This window comes from Lemur catta, chromosome 8, assembly GCF_020740605.2.
Source record: "Lemur catta isolate mLemCat1 chromosome 8, mLemCat1.pri, whole genome shotgun sequence".
Classification (NCBI taxonomy): Eukaryota; Metazoa; Chordata; class Mammalia; order Primates; family Lemuridae; genus Lemur; species Lemur catta.
Window position 1 is genome coordinate 39180907 of NC_059135.1, and position 24062 is coordinate 39204968.

Here is a 24062-nt window from a genome sequence, read left to right on the forward strand (position 1 = left end):
AGAACTGAGTAGCTATTTACTGCATGTCACACAAAGTAGGTTTAAGGTACCCAAAATATACAACTAAGAAATAAAAGGGAGAATATTCCCAAGAAAGTTGTCTCTTTCACATTATGTTTGGTACAGAACTTTTGCTTCCCAGGCTCCAGCTGCACCGTGCCGTGAGCTATCTATCTCCACGTCATACTTTTGGTGGCTGCCATTAATCACAGTGTTCCCGTGCTGACGAGACTCTGGGTCTGAGCACTGAGAAAATAAAAGATAGAAGGCGGGATGCTGTTCGTGACCTAAATTACTCTCATCCCATTGGTCTCCACCCCCATTCCTCCTCATCCTTCCTGCCAAACACTAGCGAGCTGCTTTAAAGCCACAGCTTAGCTGTCTCTAAATGACTTGCTACAGCAGATGTTCTCAGCCCCACATGTGCATTTTCCTTTTTTCTACTCACACTTTCTGTATGAATAGCATATTGTAATGCTTCTGTTTTTCTGATCCAGAGGGGAAGAGTCTACACCAAATTAGACCAGCCTTCTTTTCAACAAGCTTAGTAACAGCGTAGGTGGATATTCTGATCCCCACCCCCCCAACTGCTAGCAGATGTTTCCTCCAGGTCTTTCTCTTCAAGCCCAATTCTCCGACTTCCTGGGCTCTATTAACAACCTCAAGTCTTTTATCCAGTTATCTCTGACTGCTTTGTACCCTGACACCCACAGGGTCAAGAATGCTGTCACCTCCCATCTCTGCCTAGTCTCCAATAATTTCAGTGAACGAGGAAAACACAGATGAGATATGAGCACTCATAGTGCCTTTAGTCAGCTGCCACCACCGGCCCTGAGACCGGCAGCTTTACATACCCTTCCTCCCTTCTGAGATGTTTCTTGTAACACTGGAGTTAATGACAGAGTTTCTTCCTCGAATCGATGTTCTTAATGAAAAAGAAAAGATATCAACTGAATCCACTTTTAACTGACATTTTAAAAAATTTAGAGGACAAGAGAGCAGGGACTTTGGTCTTGATTTTTCATCTCCCTGAACGAGCTATCAAGCCATCTTAAATACATCTGTCATAGGTAGGGCACAGGAAATCAATTAATATTTCTTGATTTACTGTTTATTTTTCCAACACACTGTTTTTACTCATTCTAAAGCATCAGCATATCAAATGGTAATCTCTTATAAATATTTTTCTACTAAAATGCCATATTTTCCTGAGCTGTGCAGGAAGGTTTGGGCAGAATGACATTTTAAAATATTTGTCCAATTTTTTCTATTTGCAAAGCTCTTATTATATAGTAGTTTCCCTCTTAAAGGATAGTTAATTACTTGATTTTTTAAAAAAATACCAGTATACCCATTACATAGAAGTACTTAAGATAATCTGTTGTCCTTAAATAATGTTCCTTCTTACAGGGTATGCTAAACATTAAAAAACATAGAAATTTTGAACTTTATTTCTTTAATTCCTAGGATATATGAGATAGACACAGAGAAAAAGACTGCTAGCTTGGGTCAGCTAACATTTGCATTGTTAAATTTTCTACTCAAAAATTACTGTTTACTAGAATAAACTTCCTTGGATTAGAACATAGTAACTGCTGCTATCTGCCCTTTTCAAAGACTACCAGTCTTGTGCACATTTTGCCCTTCAAACCATCCTAGCAGGAGGACAGGTATAACACCAATCGTGTTTTTCACACTCAAAGTGTTTTGGGAACGTTCACTACCACCTGCGAAGGTGGTATCGCTTTGATGTTTAGTAGTCAGATACAGACTGGAAGCTGTGCCTCTCCCACTGGACCCTTTGTAGGGTCTCTCCTTGGCTGTAAAATGGAAATCATAAAGCCTCCATATAGGCCACACAAGACCATCTGTGATAATGAATTCCAAATGCCTAGCAGGGATGGATGCATAGCAGAGTCAATAAAAAGTAGTTATTTTCACAACTGCCCGGGCCTAGAAGATTTGAGATGTCGGATGAAAATGAACAGTAAGAATAAATATAATCCATTCGCATTTCAGCTGAGTGGATTCACACAGATGGTTGTATTCCAGGCGGACAAGCTATTCATCCAGTCTGGGCAAAAGAAATACTCTCAAACCTCACTTACTAACACATGGAGTTGAAGAGGTGCTTTCCCTAGAGGTTTCATTCCAAATGGTGGGTTCCCTAAGGGCAACCCAAGCTGGTAGTCTTTTTCTCTTTGTCTATCTCATATATTCTAGGAATTAAAGAAATAAAGTTCAAAATTTCCATGTTTTTTAATGTTTAGCATACCCTGTAAGAAGGAACATTATTTAAGGATAACAGATTATCTTAAGTACTTCTATGTAATGGGTATACTGACTGGTATTTTTTTTAAAAAATCAAATAAGTAATTAACTATCCTTTAAGAGGGAACTACTATATAATAAGAGCTTTGCAAGTAGAAAAAAATTGGACAAATATTTTAAAACTTCATTCTGCCTAAACCTCCATGTACAGCTCAGGAAAATATGGCATTTAGCAGCAAAGAAAAGATCTTACTGAGCTTGAAGAAAGCACTACTTTTATTAGTGCACACTAATGCACTGATAATGGCAGGCAAGAAAATGTTTCCCTTTTCCTTCAATGTCAAATTATTTTGATGTCACTTTTATTTTATCTGTTGGACATTACATTTCTTTCTGTTCATTATAAAAATTATCTTTTCAAGATGGAAAACAGTCAGCAACTTGGCATGTATGCTTATTGGTTATCGTAAAGGATTTTGGAAAACTAAAGATGAAAAGAAAAAGAAAATACTGTCTCATTAATTTGGGCCTTGTAATTCAAGGAATCTGTCATACTTTACAATGGGCTAAACTTAAGCTTATCTGTGTATTATTTTCTTTAAGTAGAGAATAATAAGCTGAGAATCACAAGAGAAACATTCAAATGAAATAAGAGAAAAATTATGTTCAAAGAATTCTAAAAATCTTACTAGTTTTATTTATGAATTCCTTTGTGTCAGTCACATTCTCTAGACAAACTGGTCTACTTATCGTTCTCTAAACATGCCTAGTATTTTCTTACCTCTGTGTCTTTGTCCATGCTAGTCTATTTTTATAATGCCACACACAGCCCTCACCCGCATCCCTATCTTCTGAAATTCTACCCTTCTTTTAAAAACCCATCTTAAATGATATCTCCACAATATAGCCTCCCCTAATTTCTTCTCATGCCAGAAATTCTCTCTCTCCCCAGTAGCCATATAGAAGAATACCTAGTGAAGAGTTTAAAGGGAGTAGTAACCCTATGCAGCAAATACTAACCACCTCAGTATCAGCTTTAAAAGAATAGCTCCAGTATCTCAAATCTGACTTGGAGTACAACAAACAGAATTCAGACAAGGATTTATACCAATACTATATATTTTACAAAGGATTACACTATCTACATGCATAGGTATACACACACACACAATTTGAAGAGGCCTGCAATATACAAGTGCTTAAAAAAAAAAAACTAAGCAAAAACAGAACAAAATTAAAAACATACAAACCAAGAACCAAAAAAAAATAAAAAATGAACCAGTATCCTAAATTCAAAGCTATAGTTCCTACTTATTTCTAGAAAACAAAATCAAGAGTTTAGTATCCCTAAAAGCATTTAAAGAAATTTGGTGCTGATTAGGTCACTTGTCTTATTCAGGAAGGATCAGAATAGTTATTCACAGGAAAAAGAAACACTGATTATCTTAATCCTGAATCCAGAACTCTTCAAAGTGGCTTTGTGAACTCTAGTAAATCAACAAAATAACCATGTAGAATTATACTTTAATTATCTCTAGTGGAATATATTTAAAGGAACAGAAGGGTCACATCTAATGCTATAACCCTATACTCTGGGCTTCAAATAAGAAACTCAAACACTGTAACTGAATACAAGAAACAGTTTGCTTAAATTTCAGATCAGGGTCATTGAGAGAGTCAAAAAGACTTACCAAGACAGCCTAAAGAGAAACAACTACAGCTCAAACAGTCTATAAGATTCATGATCACAAATTTCAATGCTCAGTATCTCTGAAGCTATACAAAACAGACAAGTGGGATTAAATGTGAGAGCAGCCTGAATCATGATCACACTGAGGGCCAATGGTGAAACAGAGATGTGGAATTATTACTAGCCTAGTAGCTGGCTTCTTTTCCTGGTCACTGGGTAGGTTTTGTAACTTCTTTCCTTTAAATCCTCCATTGGCACACACCTTCTTAACAGTTTCTATGTTTACTAGCCTTTCTTTCAAGTGGCAGTGAGTCACTGACTGTGGATTTAGTTAGTCGCTAACTAAATCCATAAGGATCCTCTGTTACCTGGGGGTGCAATAGGATAAAACCATCTCACTAGTTAGACCTCCATGGAAAAATTGTCTTCCATGAAACTTAGGAACTGAGCGAAGGAAGCTTCATCTGTATTTACAGCCACTCCCCGTTGCTCACATCACTGCCTGAGCTCCAACTACCCTCCCACCCCCAACCCCATGGAAAAAATTGTCTTCCATGAAACTGCTTCCTGATGCCGAAAACGTTGAGGACTGCTAAGTTAGACCATCTTTCACTGTAGCCTTTTATATAATTTTAACAAATTTTCTAACTGGTACCTGAGACTATCTTAAACATTACTCAGAAATAACAGGGAGGTAGATTACAAATATAAGCACAATTTTTTAAAAACACACCCTTTTTTAGATAAAATACTTTTGAGAACCACTGCTTTAGGATAAAGCATTCAGAAGTTAAAGATGCTTATTCACAGCCCTTCATTATTTCATCCAACACATTTCATTAAGTGCCTATTAAGCAGAAGGCACTGTTATAAACTCTGAGTATATAGTAGTAGATACACAGATAAGAGCCCTATTCCTAACTAATGGGGTAGACTGATAATAAATTTAAAACAAACATATAATAGTTTCAGGTAGCGGCAAGTACTATGAAAACAGAACAAACCAGGAGTACGAGCCTGAGCGTGATCTTAGGGTGAGGGTGCCCTTTAGAAAGGGAGGCAGGGAAGCCCGGAAACTCAGCTGCAACCTGAAGCCATCTAGAAACGTGTAAGTCTAGGTAGAGGGAGCAGTGAGTGCGGAGGCACAAGTGAGTTTGGCGTGTTCCAGGGACAGAAAGTTGGCCAGTGTAGGTGGAACACAGTAAAAATGGGGAGTGTGGCAGCAGACGAAGCAGGAGATGCAAGCTGGAGTCAGGTCAGGTAGGGTCAGGAAAAGGCTTAGAGTTTATTCTAGATACAGTAGAAAGCCACTGGAAATATTTAAGCAAGAAAGGGATTTAGGTTTTTACAGGATAACTCTGGCTTCGGTATGACTAAAGGATTATTGCCATACAAACAGATACTTAGTAAGTATAATTTGATGATGAAGATGTAGGGTAGTCAAGCATAACTTATTTGCTTTAACTTGAAATTAAATAATGGGATAGCTAAGAGAACACTGATCCCCATCCCCTGCCTAAGTGAAAAAGGAAGAAAGGAAGGAGCTGACCGACTTCAGATTCCACTCTGCTGCACACTGGACTTTTAAAAAAATATTGAATCCAAATTAAGGAACCATTCAGAAGCAGTTCTGAAACCATTCTATGGTTCTGAAAGCCCTAAGAAAAGTACATTTTTTCTTGCTCAACTCCTACCTTACCACTTCCAAGTCTAAAATCAGAAGAACAGCCTCCATCATGATCCTCTAAAGGAGGTTTTAGTTATAGTAAAGTCTCTAATTTACAGCTACTAAATTGTCATTTTCCTCATACAGTTAATATAAAGAAACTATAAGTCCTCTGCATGTATTTGATAAGATGACTAATGATGTAAATAAGATTATAAAAGGAACAGTTTATCCAGTAAAGAGTTTTAAATCTGTAAGAAATGCCAATCTGCAAATCAACCTTTGATAAATTGGACATTAATCTACCCACCACAGGTTCCTTTTAAGAATTTCTTTGCTGGGCTAACCCAAATTATCACAGGTACTGTACTTCAAAGTAACAAAAATCTATATTATTTTTAAGATTCTATAATTCATATTTTACTTGTTTATGGGACTATCCTTTTTTGTCTGAACTAGTAATATTTTACATTATTTTTAATGATCTTCAAACAGAAGCAGACATTCTTAGCATAAGAAAATGTAATACATAACCATACCTCCACTTTAATTCTCTTTGGGGATAATTCATCTCTTTCTCCACACTTTGACCTAAAGGGAAGAGGAGAAAGAAGAAAAACTTGAGAAAGGAACAAATTTTATTCCAAAGGTATCTCAATCAATAACCTTTCACCAAAAACATATAGCCCTGAAACCAACACCAGAAACAACATATTCATAACGAACATTAAAATAATGAAAAAGAGATTTTTCATCATTTCCAAATTAATATTAGGGCAATATGTAGATAAAATTACACATTTTAAAAGGCTATTACCTAAGAACTCTCCACACAGACAGCACTCAATAAATATTTAATAACTATCACATAATGAAAATGAAAAAAATCAGGGAGGATATCCCTTTCCAGTTCAGTAGGAACAACCGATAAAATGACTAAAATGGTCATTTAAGATGAATGCTTAAGGCTACATGAGATTAAAATGCATTTTGTCTATCTATCAAAACTACAGATATATTTACCATTAACCCAGAAATCTCCTTGCTGGGAATCTATCCTAGAGGTACCTACACATATATAAAATGGCACTCCATCAATTCTAAGGCACATAATTATTTCATGTACCACTATGAAATACTATTTATTGCCAACTAACTATGACAAGCCGTCAACTATAAGTTATACACGTCAATATAAAAGATATTAAAATGTGAAAAAAGTACCTCTCAGAATCAACAAAATATGATATGTATGATGTTATTTATTGTGGTATTATTTACAATGACAAAAGACTAGAAACAATTCAAGTATCCATTTATAGGGCACTGAACCAAATGCATCACGTATATCCACACAAATCAATGGCATGCAGCTGTAAAAAATGACAAGGAAGATGTGTATGTACTAATATATAAAGCTCTCCAAAATATGTTAAGTAAAATAAAAGCAAAATATAGAAAAATGTCAATGTATGCTACCTTTTGTTTTTTGAAACAAAGGTGAAAATGAAAGTATATATTTGTATTTGTTTGCATAAGCATAAACAAACACAGGAAGGATAAAAAAGAAACTATTAAAGCTACCTATAATGGGGAGAGGAACAGGGTAAAAGAAGCAGGAATGGGAGTATAACTTTTCTGTATTACCTTTTTACATAGTTTTGGCTTCTAAATCATGTAGAAGTGTCAATATATTTTTAAATATATTTAACTTAAAAAATATATAAATGTAAATACTAGAAGAAACAGCTAAATTTGTTGAAGGCAGGTGCCTCTGGGGCATGGAACTGAGAAGGGGGAACGGAGAAGTAGGAAGGGGGCAGAACATAGGAACCACTGAGTTTTATTATAAGCCTTATGTACTATATGACTTCTTAAATCATAGACATGTATTATTTTGATTAAAGAAAATTATTTCAACAAAATACTCCAAAAATGTTGTATAATATAATGAAGAAAATGAAAAACCACTGAATCAGCTCAATTACTCAGCTCCAAAAAAAAAAAAACACCTTGTAAATAATCCTATAACGTTGCTGTATATCCTTGTGCTGTTCGTTTAGTCTACATAATTTTACTTATTGTCAGTTTGTGAATATGTAGGTATGAGGTAGAGCAGAAAATGAAACTGCTGTGAGTTAGGAAAAATAATGGTGATGACAGCAAATACCTGTAGTGGTGATTTTTGAACTGGAGTACACACAAGAATCTTCTGGGATGCTTGTGAAAGTTCAGATTCCAAGGTTCCATCCCCAAAGATTGTGATTTATTAGGGCTGGGGAGGGTGCTTAGAATGTGAATTTTCAACAAAAACTCAAGAGTGACTCTAACGCAAGTGGTCATCTGCATCCACTCAGAGAAACAGTGACATGAGCAACGGAAGGAGGGCTGGAAATCAGGCTCCATGTGGAACTGAATGAACAAAATCAAAATGGTCCCATACTTGCAGACAATGCTTAAGCGAGAGTACGATGAAGAAGGATAAGGTGTGTTTACATTAAATTCTGAAACTACTATTGCTTTTCAACATTACATTTTTTTATTTCAAACTCATGTTCTATAATCCATTTGCTAGAAGTATCTTCCAACATTCCCTTAAATACTGGTCAATACAGTCTTTTTACATATTCAGCAATCTTGCAAACACCTTGCAAAAGGAACTACTCTTTTTCCTCAGAGAGTTCAACAGTTCATGTAGCTAGGAGGTGTACAAATAAGACTACAAATGCTGTCTGACTAAATCCCATCATCACATTCAAAACCAAAGTGTGTGAGAGAAGAATGTCTAAAACCACTACCAGAACAATGCTATAGTACTAGGGAACTATATCTTTCAAAAGTAAGAAAGACAGAGAATTAAACAAACAACAAACATCACTTTAGTAATAATGTTTTAAAAAGGCACTGCACTGTTTAATTTTACAGAACTATAATTCTACTTTTTCAGAAATGTTTATATTCTATTTAATGGATGGTGTTTCAAACTCTATTTTTATCAAGCAAAACAAAAAATATTGCCAATTAGTTAAATACTTACTTGGTGGTTCTATAAGTATATTTATAGGTGACTTCTCGAGAAATTTGCCTAGCCAGAGCAAAAAGTTCATCTCTTCTCGTCAGCAGAGCATTATCCTTCACACAGAGTTGAGCAGCTGCTTCATTAACAGTGAGCTAGATACCCAAAACAAAGTTTTAAAAATTAAAAACATTTCTATTTTATCAAAATGTAAAAGGTTTCACTTAAGAAGATAAAAATGTCATACCATTACATAATGAAATCATAATTCATAAAAATGAGGATGGTGTTTATTCCCAATTATTTTTAAGGCTAAATTTCAGAAGAAAATCAACTCATTTACCATCTCACAGAGCCCAAACTAATCAAAATAGTCATCTTGGTTTTACTTATTTATATGCTTTCTTTACTTTTGGTTAAGTAAGAGCATTTACAGACCTCAAGAACAATAAAAAGTAAAAAATATTCTTCATCTCATTTTTCTTATAAAAAACCCAAAAGATCCTAGTATATGATATAGGAAAAATATTTCCCTAACTAAAAGTCAGTATACATGGTCTGATGGATTTTTTTTAATGTGAACTGATATGAAAATTCTTAAGGAATCAAAATTAAGTGATTTTAGTTAAACATTTATCAAATCACTTAGTAAAAAATAGTTCTCAGATATTAGGGCTGTACTGGAAAATTAAGGTCTTGGAGACCAATCTCTAAGATCTAATTTTACCCTTTCATGATTCAACATTTGCTAAATATTTCCAATATAGAGTTGGCAGTTGTCCAAACACCTTGAACTAAAATTTAAAATAGTGAATGTTATCCTAAACTCAAAACCTATAACTGTTTAATAAACTGGCAAATATGTTTTTTCACGTAATTTTATCAAAGTAAATAGAAGGAATTGTTAAGAGGTAAATCAGACTTTTTTAAAAAGTAAAAAACGTATTCAATCAATAGCAAAAAGAAAAAGGGATGCGATGGCCAACAAACCAGAGATAAGTTCTGCTCTACCACTTACCAGCTGTGACTTTGGATATACAAAAACTTCTCCAAAACTTGGTTTTCTGAAGGCAAAATGGGATAATATCACTATCCCAGGGGCTCTAATAAGAAATAAATGAGGAGACACACTGGCACACAGCTCTTGCTGGTGTTAGTTTCTTGTTTTCTTTCCCTAAAAAATCAGGTACAGTTGCCCTCCTTATCTGCAGTTTCATTTTCCACGATTTCAGTTACCTGTGGTCAACCACAGTCTGAAAATATTCAATGGAAAATTCCAGAAATAACAACAATTCATACGTATTAAATTGTGTGTCATACTGCTCCATTCTGTCCAGGACATGGATTTTCCCATTGTCTAGTGTATCCACACTGTCTACGCTCCCACCAGTCATTTAGTAGCCATCTTGGTTATCGGATCGACCTTGGCAGGATCGCAGTGCCTGTGTTCCAGTAACTCATGTTTGACTCAATAATGGCCCCAAACTGCAAGAGTAGTGATGCTGGCATATTGTTATAATTGTCCTATTTTATTATTGTTACTAAATTGTTTATTGTTGTTAATCTCTTACTGTGCCTAATTTATAAGTTAAACTTTATCATAGGTATGAATGTATAGGAACAAACAGCAAATACAGGGTTAGGTACCATCCGCGGTTTCAGGCATTCAACCGGGGCTCTCGCAGTGCATCCCCTGCAGAGAAGGGGGAGCCACTGTATTCACCCTTTCTCTTTACCCAGGCATCTCACCTTTATTTATAATAATTTTTCTTATTTAAATTTTTTGAAAACACTGAGACAAATGAAAATAAATGCAGTGTACAATCTTTCCATCCAAAATGACAATGTTTTGATATACATTATTCCAGTATTTCTGTGTACATATAAACGTAAGTGTATATGTATAGACAGATTTATAATCTACTTTTTTAAACTTATGTATGCTGTGTTATTTTTGCCATGTATCAAGGCAGAGACTTGGCTTGTTTACATCAGCATCTGGCATGGGTTGTATGCTCAATAAATCTGTTAACTGATGAAATAATTTAAATATCCTTTATAATATTATTTTTACTACCTACGCATATAATATTCCACTGTAGAAAGAGCAATATATTATTTAAAGCAACCGCACTCTGGGTGTTAAACTACCTCTAGTTTTCCATGAACTATTAATATAAATAAAGCTGCAAAAAACATTCTTAAATGTGCATCTTTGCACATATATCCAATTATTTCTTTGGAATAAATTCCACAAATAGATTTGTTAGGTCACAGAATATACTACATTTTAAGACCCTTATACATTCCACCAAATTACCATTGAGAAAAGTTGATCCAACTCATAATGCTACCAACAATTATATGAAGAGTCATTCTCTAGAATCGTGATCAACACTGGTCATTATCTTTTAAAAACTTTACCAATAATATATATTTTAAATAGCATTTGGTTATAATTTGCACTTTTTGACAATGAAATTGAACCTTTTTCTTATGTTTCGAGTTATTTTAAAATCTGCTTGTGACATTTGCTTATTACACTGCTTCATTTTCTTATGGATTTCAGGAATTCTTTATATATTAAGAACATTAACTCTTCATCATATGTAGTGGTTTTTTTTTTAAGTTAGGAATTAGTCTCATAGCTTTTTGTCTTGGGTGCCTTGCATAATAATAACTTTCTCACCCTAATAATATATAACTGTTCTCCTATAATTTAATCTAATAGTTTTACTTTTTCCACTTAAGTATTTAATCCATCTAGAATGTGTTATGGTTTACTGCAAAGTCAATTAGCAAAAAACTAAAAGAATGTATTATGGAATATGGTGTGATATAGATATCAAAGCACTACACGTCCAATGTGAGGCTACATTAGAAATATACCTGTACCCCAAGGAGAATGCAAGGAAAACTACCTGTCTTGAATCTTGGTACTGACTAGGAGAGAATGGAAGATACTTTCTTGAGATTTAATAACCCCAAATCGGCCTCACATAGATCTTCAGCCCTAATTCACACTAAGTGGGCTGAGAATTTATTTTCACAGGGTCCCAGATTGTAGTATCCCCAGATGCCTGGCAGAAGCAAGAGCAAATAACCTCTTCCCAAGCCTCTAAAAATTCCCATAAAGTTCCAAGAAATATGAATTCATAGAGAGAAGTCATAAACATCCAAAGAAACAAGATATCAAAAGTGAAAATTAGTAGGCATAACAGAAAACAGAATCAGATCCTCAAAGACTTTATTTAAATAAATAAAAGAAGTTGAACATACAATTAAAAATCAATACAGTAAAAATGACCAAGAAAAATTGAGAACAGGAAAGGAGAAAGAAACTGGGGCAGAAACAAACAGAAGTTTTAAAAACACATAATAAAGAACAGAATAACCACTAATTTCTAAACATAAAAATGAAAGCCAAAAAAATGGTATCTTCAACTACTCAGGGAAAACCACTAACAATATAGAATTTAATACCCCCAAAATAATTAAGAATGAGGACAAAATAAAGACATTTTCTTGTAGTATGGGGAAGGACAGAAAGTTTGCCACCAGTAGGCCTTCATTAAGAAAATTCTAAATGATGCATTTCAGACAGAAGGAAACTAATCTCAGATAATATATCTGCGATATAAAGTATGGAGGGGATACAAATAAAATAATGGAAAAATCCAAAATATTAGCCATTATAATATATGTAAATGGACCAAATGTTCCAGTTAAAGACAAAGAATATCAGACTGGATTCTTTAAAATCCAACAATTGGTATTTATAAGAGATGTATATAAAACATGGATTTAGAAAGACTGAAAATAAAAAGATGATAAAAAGATGTAACAGCCAACTGCTAATAAAAAGAGAGCTCATGTATTAATACCAAACAAAATAAGTTTTTAAAGCAGAATGTATTATTGTTAAAGATTAATAAGATTATTGCAAAAAGAAATAGACAACTCTACAATTAGAGTACGATATTTTAGCATACAACTCTTTTTTACTGATATAGCAAGCAGACCAAAAAGAAAAAAAAGAAAAAAAACCCAAACAGTAAGAATATGAGATTTGAATAACAGAGTTAATAAGCTTGTTAAAACAGACACAGAACACCTCACCACCAACTGCCTAAGATGCTGTTTCTAAGCACATTAAAAAAACACTGACCACAAACTAGACTCTAACTAAAATCTCAACAAATTTTAAAGGATTGGCATCATGCAAACCATATTCTCTTGACCACAATGTAATTCAGTTAAAAATCATTAGGAAAAATAACTAAGAAAAAAAATCACTCATATTTGGAAATGAAGAAATACTTCTAAATAATTCATGGGTCAGAAATCATAAACCAAAAAAAAAAAAATCAGAATTGAAAAATAAACCTCCTACCAAAATTTTGGGAATAACACTAAATCAATAACATAGTGAGAATTCATAGCTTTAATTGCTTATATTACAAAAAGAATGAACATTAATGAACTAAGAACCCAAACTAAGTTAGAACAATAAACTGTAAGAAAGGAAAGAAACATAAACACACACACACACACACACACACAAACACACACATAGCACAAGCAAGAATATCAACTAACGCAAAAGTTATTTCTTTAAAAAGATCAGTGGCTGCCAAGCTTTTATTATAAAATAAGGCCAGAGAGTAAATATTTTAGGCTTCACAGGCCAAACAGTCTATGTCATAACTACTCAACTCTGCCACTGTGGCTCAAAAGCAGCCAAAGACAACAGATAAACAACTAGGCATGGCTGTGTTCCAATAAAAGTTTATTTACAAAAACAGGAGGTGGGCCACATTGGGCCCATGGACCCTAGCTTGCATATCTCTGAAAAAGAGTAAAACTGACAAACCTCTGGCAAAGTTGATCAGTGAATAAAAAAGAAAAAAATGTACAAACGTTAGGTCTTAAAAACTATAAACTGTATGCTAGTAAGTTTGAAAACTTAGATGAAATAGGCATATTCTTAGATAAATGTAACTTGTCTAAAGTGACTCAAGAAGAAACAGACTACTTTAACAGACATAAAATCCATTTTTAAAATCATCAGAAGAAAATGTCCCATATTTCTTGTCAAGTGTAAAATGCTGAAATCTATCCATTCTGAGAGTTAAGAATAAAGTAACATAATCTATTAACAATGTGCCCAAGTTTATGGCATTCCAATATTCAGCATTTCTCCTCTCTCTCAAAGCTGAAACTGTGGGACTCCTCTGAAACACTCAGCCTTGACTTTGCCACACTACAATACCAATTGATCTAAGCTTGGCTTCATTGTTTATTCTGCAGGCCTGGTTCCTTGTCTTGGTAACCTGCTCAGCACCCCAGTTCCTGTAAAATTTCCACTCTGTCTACACTTACCCATTGACTATGTTCCCCTCTTCCCCTTCCTATCTTTCTAGAGCTCTTTGGTGGGAAGTCGCTATGTGCTGACAGATATTCTGGAATGCCAAATTGTCTACCTGCACATATTTCTGAGTGTAAGTTTCTACATTCTCTACTTCCTAGTTATTCCTAACTCTCATGTTAGTTTATCTCTCCTCACCGATTTATTGATTTAAGAACCAAGGTACACTGCTTGCCTAGTTTACCACCTACTGTCTGCTAACACCCCTTTGGATAGATGGAACATTCTGCCTGTCTGTGCTTTTTTCTAGTATTGCTTCAGGTTTGTCCTTTAGCACCTGCCCCACCCCAACAACTTGAATGGTTCTAAGCCTCAGCCCCTCATACTATCTGACTCCTACAAACCAGACCACACCTAGCCAGGTCCTAAAACTATGACCGATTCTTTACCTTACAAAAAGTGGTCTAAAAATGATTCATTCCTAATTCTTGTAAACATATAAAAATGCTTAAAAGAAAAAGAATCTTATGTGCTTGTGAGAGCGGAAAAAACTTTCAGGTATAGAAAAACTTCCTGATTTTCATCTACTAGTGACCTATATGCGGCTCTAGGTCTTAAAAGATTAAAAGAACAGTATCCACAGGGTTTATATGAAGAAACTCTCAGAACAGCTAGATGAAGCCAACAATGAATTACAAATAAGTCATATATTTCCTTATTTAGAAATTGAGAACAAACTAGAAACGTTTTTCAATCTCAGGAAATCAGAAAAACTAAAAAAAAAAAAAATTTCTCTCATTTTAAAAACATCAAGTAAAAAAATGCAAAATTCTCATAATTACCAAAAGGTACACTTAATAGTATTTTCTTTCTTTTAATTCTCTCAAGATTTCATAATTTCCTCCAAGGTCTTGGATGGTTACTGGTTTGAAGAAAGCTTCGTGATGCATAAACTTTTATCCTAAACTATATTATTGGACCAGATTCACATACTTGAGTTATAAGTAACAAGTGGCCTAAGTTAAGTTTCAAAAACACCAGCCACATCTTCCAAAGCCCCCACCCCCACATCTCAGCCTACCGGCATAAGTATTTTTCATTTTGAGTATTTCCTTATTTTGGGAAACCCACAATCTCATTATTTAAATACCATCTGTACCTACCTATCTAGAGGACCAAAGAGCCCTTTAGCAAAAGCGAAGTATAAAATAATTCTCTTTGGATTTTTATTAAATAGGGTAGAATTTGTTTAAAAAAAAAAAGTCAGGTTGACTGGGTTTATTAAAGTAATCTTTTAAGAAACTTTTACTTTGATAAAAATACAGGTCCTTTAACTCAACTTTGCGTTTCATCTATGTTTTGAAAATTATATGGAAACTAAATTAAAACATGAAACTAAAATTGCTAACACGCTTTGCCTTCTATTTTTCTGTTAATGACAGCCATATAGACTTTTAAGTGGATTCCTCTATTGGTTCATAGGTAATAAAAAAGTATCAAAGTGTAACTGAATTATAATGCTAAGTGTGGCTTTCTAGATTTACCCACAGGTTCTTGTGAGGCAGTTATTGTAGGGCAATAATAATACATAACAATTACAAAGGGATACTCCCCAAATAGATCAAGTCACAGAATTACTGTGACTTAAGTTGTTCTGCCAACCAGTGCTCTGATCTAAAGCTCCAGTATTCACATCTAAAATCATTTATTTAAAAAGATCAAATGATGAAATTGCTGAAAACAAGATTAATATACAAAAATCAGCCAGTGGTGGCCATTATATAGTGAGGGAAAAAAACTCATTTACAATTATATCCGTTTTATATCTTATATACTTGTATGTCTTATTTAAATCAAATAAATTTAAATATATACGTAATATAGACATTTAACATACATAGTATCTGACATAACAGGAATAAAAGCTATGTGAACAAAAGAACTGTAAAATTACTGAGGAATATAAAAGATCTAAATAAGTAAACACAGACACCATATTCCTGTATAAAAGGTCTCATTATTGTAACTATGGCAATTTTCTCCAAATTAACCTATATATTTAAAGCATTTCTAATCAAAATAACAATAGAAATTTTGGGGAAACTTAACAAATACATTTAAAATTTCATTTGGGAGGAAAAATACATACCATAAGATTAGCTAAAAAAATGGAAAAGCTGCAAAACAAGACTAATGAAGGAATACTTGCCTTTCCAGATGTCAAAACATACTACAAAGCTACTAAAACATCAAAGGAACCAAAATAACTCTATACTGTTGAAGGAATAAAGAATTAGACTTATGAAACCATATAGGATAAGATCAATAGACATGATTATATAAAATTAAATTTCTATGTAGTAAAATACTCTGAAAGGTCACAGGACAAATGATAATCTGGGAAAATGTTATAAGACAAAGAGTTAATGTCCTTAACATGGTAACCGCCATGTGAATTTATTTAACTCATGCTAGTTTTCAACCTGGGGCCTCGTGAAACATATGCAACTCACATGTCTCTTCACCTTGGGAACTACAAGAACTATTTTCAAGTTGCATATAACTCACATACAGAAAACAATAAAAAATAAGTTTTTCATTAAATTAGAAAGGATCATTTTGTTTTCAAAGTTTTTATTTTATTTTTGTAATAAAACACCGTGGCCCCAAGGAAATAATTTTTTTTCCTAGTGTGGCAGTCAATGTGTTAAAATATAGTAAGTTCTTACCAATGAATTTTTTAAAAGACAAACAGCACCACCATTAAAACAAAGGACATGAACATAAAACAAGATGTCTGTTAAACATATGAAAAGATACTCAGCCTCACTTAGGAAAACAAATTTAAGCAATGAAATTTTTTCATCTATTAGACTGGATTAAAATGAATGTAAAATGCACTATTAACAAGAGTGTAGAGAAATGCCCATATGCATAATAATGACAGAAGCGTAAATTGCTTTTTTAGAAAGCAATTTAGCAGTATCTATTGATATAGTAAATCCACATATTCCTTAAACCCATAATTTTACACATTGGAATCCATTCAATAGAAAAACATGCAAAAGTCTATAAAAGTGTATACGTATAATAATGTTCATGTACTACTGTATGTAATATTAAAAACCTGCAAAAAATCTATATGATATCAAAAAGTGAATGGTTAAGATAAATAATGGTACATTCACATGGAATACAATGCAACCCAGAAATGAATAAGGTAGTGCTATGTGTACTGTACTGACTTGAAAAGATACTTCAGGGGAGGAGGAGAGAAAATAAAAAAAAAAAAAAGAAAAGATACTTAACAGCACACTGTGCTGTGAGTGTGTTATTCCATTTTTAAAAAAAAGAAAAAAAAAGGAATTTGGAGAACAGTGTGCAAAATATGATCCCATATTTGTATAGGTAAAGAAAAGTATTTAGTTTACAGATTCAATTACTTTGCATCCTTTTATAATGATTGAATACTTTCACAATGAGTATATATTCTTTTTCATGTTAAAGTACAAGTCTGGGGAAAAAGATCTGATGCTGAACATGAAATACTGCGGTCAATCTAAACATTTTTCAGAGGACTTATTTCTTTCTTCTAAAGGGCACACATCTTATAAAAGTTTAAAAAGACACATGAAATACTCTTTTTAACTTTCAAAAATGAATTTATTTTCCCAGCATTTGTTGGGTGTATTAGACTCTGGGGATATAAAGATGAATGCGATATTATCATCTCTGCCTTAAAGAAACTCAAAGTATACTGTGAGGGACAGACCAGTATACAAATAAGCACAATAAAGTGTTGGAGTTACTGTGACAGAGGTGTGTGTAGGAATAAAAATGAAAAGGAAAGGATAGATTTACTCTACTTGAAGGAAAAGATAACAGAAATGACTTAAGCTTATGCTGAGCTAAATTTTAAAGGTGATATGTTGGTCAGACAGACAAGAGGAGAAAGGGAGTCAATATAAAAGGTTACGCACGCGCACACACACACACATCCACACGTACTTCAGCAAAATATTTCTGGATAGAGTGCCATAAAGATAAAATGAGAATTTTTAATGCCAAACATCAAACCAAAACAATGTTCAAAGCTATAATAATTCTTCCAACATTCATCTAATATAATTTTGTTTCCTATGCTACCTGAATATTGCTTTAAATTTTGGCTATTTTTACAAAACGTTTCTTCCTTAAAAAAGTCTACAAAAAATTTTTAAGTGAATGGTTACATTTAAAATCCTATTTTATTTCTTAATTAAAAAGCAAACTGCTTTACAAAGACTTTACACTTTCACTGCTTAAATTCTGACATTTTTCTAAAAGTCACCTTACACTGTAGTTCCAAAGTTCGAACACGTTATGAGTTCAAAACAAATATACCCCTAACACAATAGTCTATTTTCATAAGTTTTTAATACCGCTATCAGAGAGTGTTATCTCCTTTGCCGCAAACTATTACCAAACTTATCTCTAAAGATCAGCAACAAGCCACATACAGACAGAGCAACGTGCGCTTTTTACCTCATGAAGCGTGAGATGTTTCCCATCCTTTCTCTTCGAGTCAAATCTGCCATATATTGCACTGTATTTCCGAATTTCCTCCTCTTTGTGTGGATCATCATCACTCATCTCAAAGATGTGACCAATCATTTTGGCCAACTTCTTGTTGGTTTTTAGCAGCTCTTTCACTTCGTTCAAGTCACTTTTGGGTAGTGTGGGGGCCATTCGTTCCACACACTCAGCCACAGAGAGCGCGGCAGCAGCATCCAGCGCCTCGCTGCTTTCCTTTGGGGAGGCCGGGGAGCCCAGGTCTGCGGGGGAGAGGCTGTGCTCGCTCTCGGTGGCATGGGGGCCTTGCCAGAGTCTGGACTCACCAACGCCCGGCAGCGCCAAGCTCCCCATCACATCTGACTTCCCCGGTCCCAAGCTCTGCACACAGGTGGTGGCAGCACACTTGGGGATTTTTAAATGAGGTTCCCGGGCATTACTACTCCTTTCGTAACTACTGCAGGATATGCCCAGCCACGTTGGTGATCCCTCTGGTAATTTATAGATGGGTATGCTACTGACAGGAAGGGAAGTCAGCGGCTGATTGAAAAGGCCAGGGTTTGTAACCCAGTCTCTCAAAGCCTTTTGTAGCCTTCTAACATGAAGGGGCTTGCTAGCCATGCCCACGAGTGCCATGATTTCCAAAAATTCCTCTTCTCCAGCTTCACAGAGTTGCTGGACATCATCACCACCTTGTTGGATAAAGGCATCAAAATAAGAAAGTAGATTGGCTTTTTGTAATATTCTATACAGCTGCAACTCCCCCAAGGTCCTGGGCAAGGCCGCAGCCATTACTATGGATGGGTTTAACCTGCCAAAAAAAAAAAAAAACAGGAAAAACTCATCATACTTGCTTCGAACTTCAAGACATTACAGGATTTAAGAATGCCACATAGGAAAAAACAAAAACAAGGAGCATTTGCATAGCAGCTGACTGTTAAGGAAGTATTCTCTCTATATACTTTCTCATTTTGCACTCCTAACTCTAAAGGTCAAGAACTAAACTGACCTATTCCCTTAAAAGAGAATTACTCATAAGCAGGAGTCTAGGGACTCAAACTAAGGCTCACAGGACTCTATATCCCATCCTTTTGGCTATCCACTTTGTTGCTCCCATGGTGTGGACACAAGAGGTGGAGGGAAGGACAATCAGATTTAGCAGGAGGTAGAAGTAGAGTATGCTACCATTTGCTGAATACTTACTTTGTGCCAGGCAATATGACAAACACTTCACATTACATATGTCTAATCTTCACAACAGCCCTGTGAGATAGGTGTAGTTATTCCCATTTTATAAGGAAAAATGAGCAAGATTAGTGTGGCAGGCAAAGGAAGATAGATTTCAGTATGAATTGGAGATGAGAAAATAAAAAGTGGTATACTTAGGAACAAAGAAAAAAGAGGCAACAAAAATTCAAACAAGTAAGTGATAAGACTTGGTGATCACGTGGAGTAAGTGATGCAGAAAAGGAAACAGTTACCATTTATTGACACTTTCTATGGTTTGAGGAAGAGAAGAGTTATAGGTGACTGTGATTACGTATCTGACAGTCCAGAATTTTGACAGACATTGAGGATACAGAAAAATCAGGATGGGATTCCCTTTCAAATGCTTGGCACTTGAACATGGCACAGGGTAGAAGGCTTGTGCACAACTGCCTTGCATGGAAAATAACAGACTAGAGTCTAAGTATGTATCAGGGATAGAGAAGTACGATGAAAGGAGGAGGGTGGGTAAGCCCTCCAAAGCAGCAGCAGAAACCCTAAGAAACAGTCAAGGAAGAAACATACTTTTAGAGTCCAAGCAACCCAGAGAAGCCTGTTTTTAAAGAGACAGAACAAGATCCAGCAAAGTACTTCTTGCCCTTTCAGCAGCCTTTAAAAGTTGTTCACAGTTACCCGGAGACCTCCAACATACAAAGAGAAGCTGATTAGGTACTTCCATTTAAGAGAAACAAATAAACTTGTAATCAATGCACCCTTAAGATTAAAAAGACTCTGTGGTCCTCTATGGAGAAAATTACAGAAAACATGAATCAGAGAAGAAGGGAAGACCTACTCTCAACTCAAATAGTATGGAGCAACAGTTAACTGGGAGGTAATATAAGCAGAGGGACATTAGGAACATCCTTGAAAGCCAGGAAGTCACCAAACCTGGGACTTTTGTTTTATGCCATCAGCCAGGATGTCACACAAATTCTAGTTTCAGTCACTCCAAGGAGCATGGGCCTGCCTCCCTACCATTATAAGGACTGACTACTAGGAAGCCCCACTTCTTCTGTGCCATTCACAATCTGCTTTGATTAACTAGTGAATTCCACAAATTTTATGGCTCTTTATTTGCGAGGGTCAGTACAAGCATAACCAGGTGACCTGATGACTTCCCAAGAGACCAAAAAAGACTGAGTTAGGGCCCAGTAGCTTCTGCTAACAACCAGGAAATCACCTGGGGTGCTTTTGAAAATACAGTTTCCCAGGTCGCTAAGCTACATCTCAGGAGACTTCCATGATTTGGCACATTTGGCAAGCTGCACGAGAAGATCCCTACTTAATAATCCTCTGGGCATCACAAACTCCTACAGGTTCTGTGATCATCCAGGTTCTTTAGGTTGACCTTCACATTCATGCCACCTCAGTCCTTTGGATAAAAACATTCTTGCATCTTCTAAATCACCTAAAGGAAGATCTGCTTGTCCTCCCACTCCAGGAAAAGTCTATCATCCAGTTAGACACCAATCCACAAAAACACAGCTCTCAGGAATTACAGACTCAAGTTTAAGTCTATATTAAACCACACTATAACAAATAGAAGGGCTTCCAGAAAGTGTCTTGAGGTGGAAGAATGGAAATTTACTTTCCCTTCATACAACTGATGCAATTGCTCCATAGGCTTTCAACTCAAGTATTTAAAAAAAATACATATACACACAATGTGTGTATACAATCTTTGTCAAAAGAGGGTTGTAACTGTGCAAAGTTTATGGAATGATCAATTAATCACCGTATGTACTCCCCAGATTATGGAACAGAGGAACAATTACATGAGAAAATCTAGAAAAAGAGAGTTTTTAATCCTTTTATGAGCAATAAGAAAGAAAAAGAGAATATGTTACACAAATATAAAAGAGAACCCTAAGAAAAAGAGAACTAAAAGACCCAAACTTAGGTTTTATTCTTCTGAGATAAGGCAGTGATTTTAGAAAACGATAATTTTCAAGTTTTAGCCTTTCTCATCTTTACCCATAAAAAAAGGAAAGTCCCTAATTCCTAAAAGAAAGCCCTTATGTACAGGTAACAAAATAGTTATGAATATACTATCGGCCATAAGGAATGACCGGACCAAGTGCGCCTTTCCAAAGTCAAGATAGCAGATGAAACATAACTAAGTAAATCATTCGGAGTCCCAGGAGGCTTTCTAAAAGCCCACACTTACTGCTGGGAAAGGAGTTTTCTCCTTAAGCTTGTGCTTTAGCAGAATGTTTCAGTTTTCTTTCAAAGCCCGCTGTGATAATTTAAACACCCACCCGTTCATATATTATTAACTTGATTTGATTTAAAAAAAAAAACTTTTATAAGATTTTCTGTTTTCATGAAATCTGTAGCCATTCATGGTTTAACACGAAGGTCAAATATGTCAAAAGCAAGCTTCTACCTGCAACTCTCCAATCTGACGTAAATATAAAAGGGGTCCCCAACACAACACTATACACAGGTAGCTTATGTAATAGTATAGTAAATCCACTCAGCTGAACACTGTTACCTGGGCTTTTCAAGATATCCTGGAACCACCATGCTGAGTCTGACCTTTTTATGATTTCCACAGTTAAGAGAAACCGGTTACTCATTCTTATTGCATTCAAAAGCTAAACCTGAGGCCTTGCTGCAGGTGTACAGCAAACTTCCACTTAGATCAGCTTAAATGTTCCTCACCCTGCCTAGTCCAATAAAAAGAACCCCAGTATTAGGGAAGAGGAATTAAACAACAAAGGATTAGTTTAAGACCATTTGTTGTTATTCACTCATCCATTTTAAACGGTAAAGATTTGTTCCAAAACCTTTTTTTAAAAAATCTTACTTTGACTCCTTATAGAGTAGCATCAGTCATTTGCCAGATTCAAACTATGCTAAGTGAAATAAAGAACTAGTCTGGTCCAGAAAAATTTACTGGTCAACCCGTTTCCCTACAGGAAACAAAATTTCCCTGACATTCTCCACACTGGGATATGCGGATTTAGGATAGGAGAGAGGCCTTTAATGGCCACTAGGGAAAAGCAGAACCATTCCTTCAACCCTGCCTCAGTATAGCTTGCTTTCTGGCCTCACCAGTCTATCAAAATTCTTGAGGAACTACCGAGTTATCCCCTGAGCCTCTCTCCCATCAACCTCTCTGCTGCACATCATTTCTTGAATGCTCTTCACCTGACTTTGATAATGCTGTACTGTTTTCCTTATCTTCCCTTACTACATTCTAAGTACAAGAATTCGTCAAAGTTTTATATTAGATCTCTTCCTATATTCTGTCCGTATTCTCCCTTGATGATCTTATCCACTTCCAGGCTTCAATTATCACACTGGCAGATGACCTCCAAATCTGTATCTGTAGCTTGGACCAGTGGTTCCTGGGCCAGGGTCATGGAGTTACTGCAAAGTGTTCTCAAGTCCAAATGCACACCAAGCACTGACTACTGAGAGAAAAAGATGCTCTCATCACACATCTGCTTGGCAAATGAAGTTAAATAGACACTTCTGTGATTTAATAAAATACAAACTCATTTAAAAATGTAACTAAATTTATTTTTGTCATTATATGTATTCTCAATACTAAAAGTTATCATGAATACTGACTTTTTTTTTAATTTAAAAAGTGATCTTCATACCTGAAAAGTTTAGAACCATCAGCCCAAACTGTTCCTCCAAACTATAATTTGGCATTCCACCTGGGGATTGTCAAAATCTCAAATCTGATACATCCAAAAGTGGGTACATTATCTCATTTTCCTCCGTTCTTCCAGATTCCCAAACCTACTCTTCCCAACTCTGATTAGTTGCACCACTACTCTTTAGGTTGCCTGGATTAATAAACGTTTGGATTCCATCTTTGTTTTTTCCTCTACTTTTCTCAAATCTACATGTCCTTAGGCCACACCACACCCTTTTCTTTCTCTGCCTCAAAAGCACCTAATTCTAGTGTTCATTGCTTCTTGCCCTAACTTTGAAAACAGCTTCTTCACCTGCAATAGACCCCACATTGCACTGCCAACTGTACCTTTCTAGAGGAGAGGTGTGGCTCTTAGCTCATCTGTGCAAATTTTTCCACTGCCTAAAGAAATCCAAACTACTCATATAGGCATCCCAGACCCAAATCCACCTTTGCAGCCTTCTCTCTGTTCCTTAACATGCCCCTATGCTCATGCCAAACAGATACACTGGGCACTCCTCAAATGTCTCCCACTTCCCTGCCCTGTGCCAGGCATCCTCCCTCCCTTCAACCTCCATAACC

At 35.3% G+C, this 24062-nt stretch overlaps 1 protein-coding gene across 2 annotated transcripts in view; it reads right to left on the minus strand.

The window, feature by feature from the left end:
* Positions 1-24062, minus strand: part of NAB1 (NGFI-A binding protein 1) — a 41050-nt gene that overhangs the window by 10692 nt on the left and 6296 nt on the right. For both annotated transcript variants that reach the window (XM_045560335.1, XM_045560333.1), the window contains exons 2-4: positions 18536-19373; positions 8665-8798; positions 6167-6218 (exon numbers count right to left, since the gene is read on the minus strand). In XM_045560335.1, the coding sequence (XP_045416291.1) occupies positions 6167-6218; positions 8665-8798; positions 18536-19354 (1005 nt within the window). In that variant the 5' untranslated portion in view covers positions 19355-19373. The remainder of the gene's footprint in view (positions 1-6166; positions 6219-8664; positions 8799-18535; positions 19374-24062) is intronic.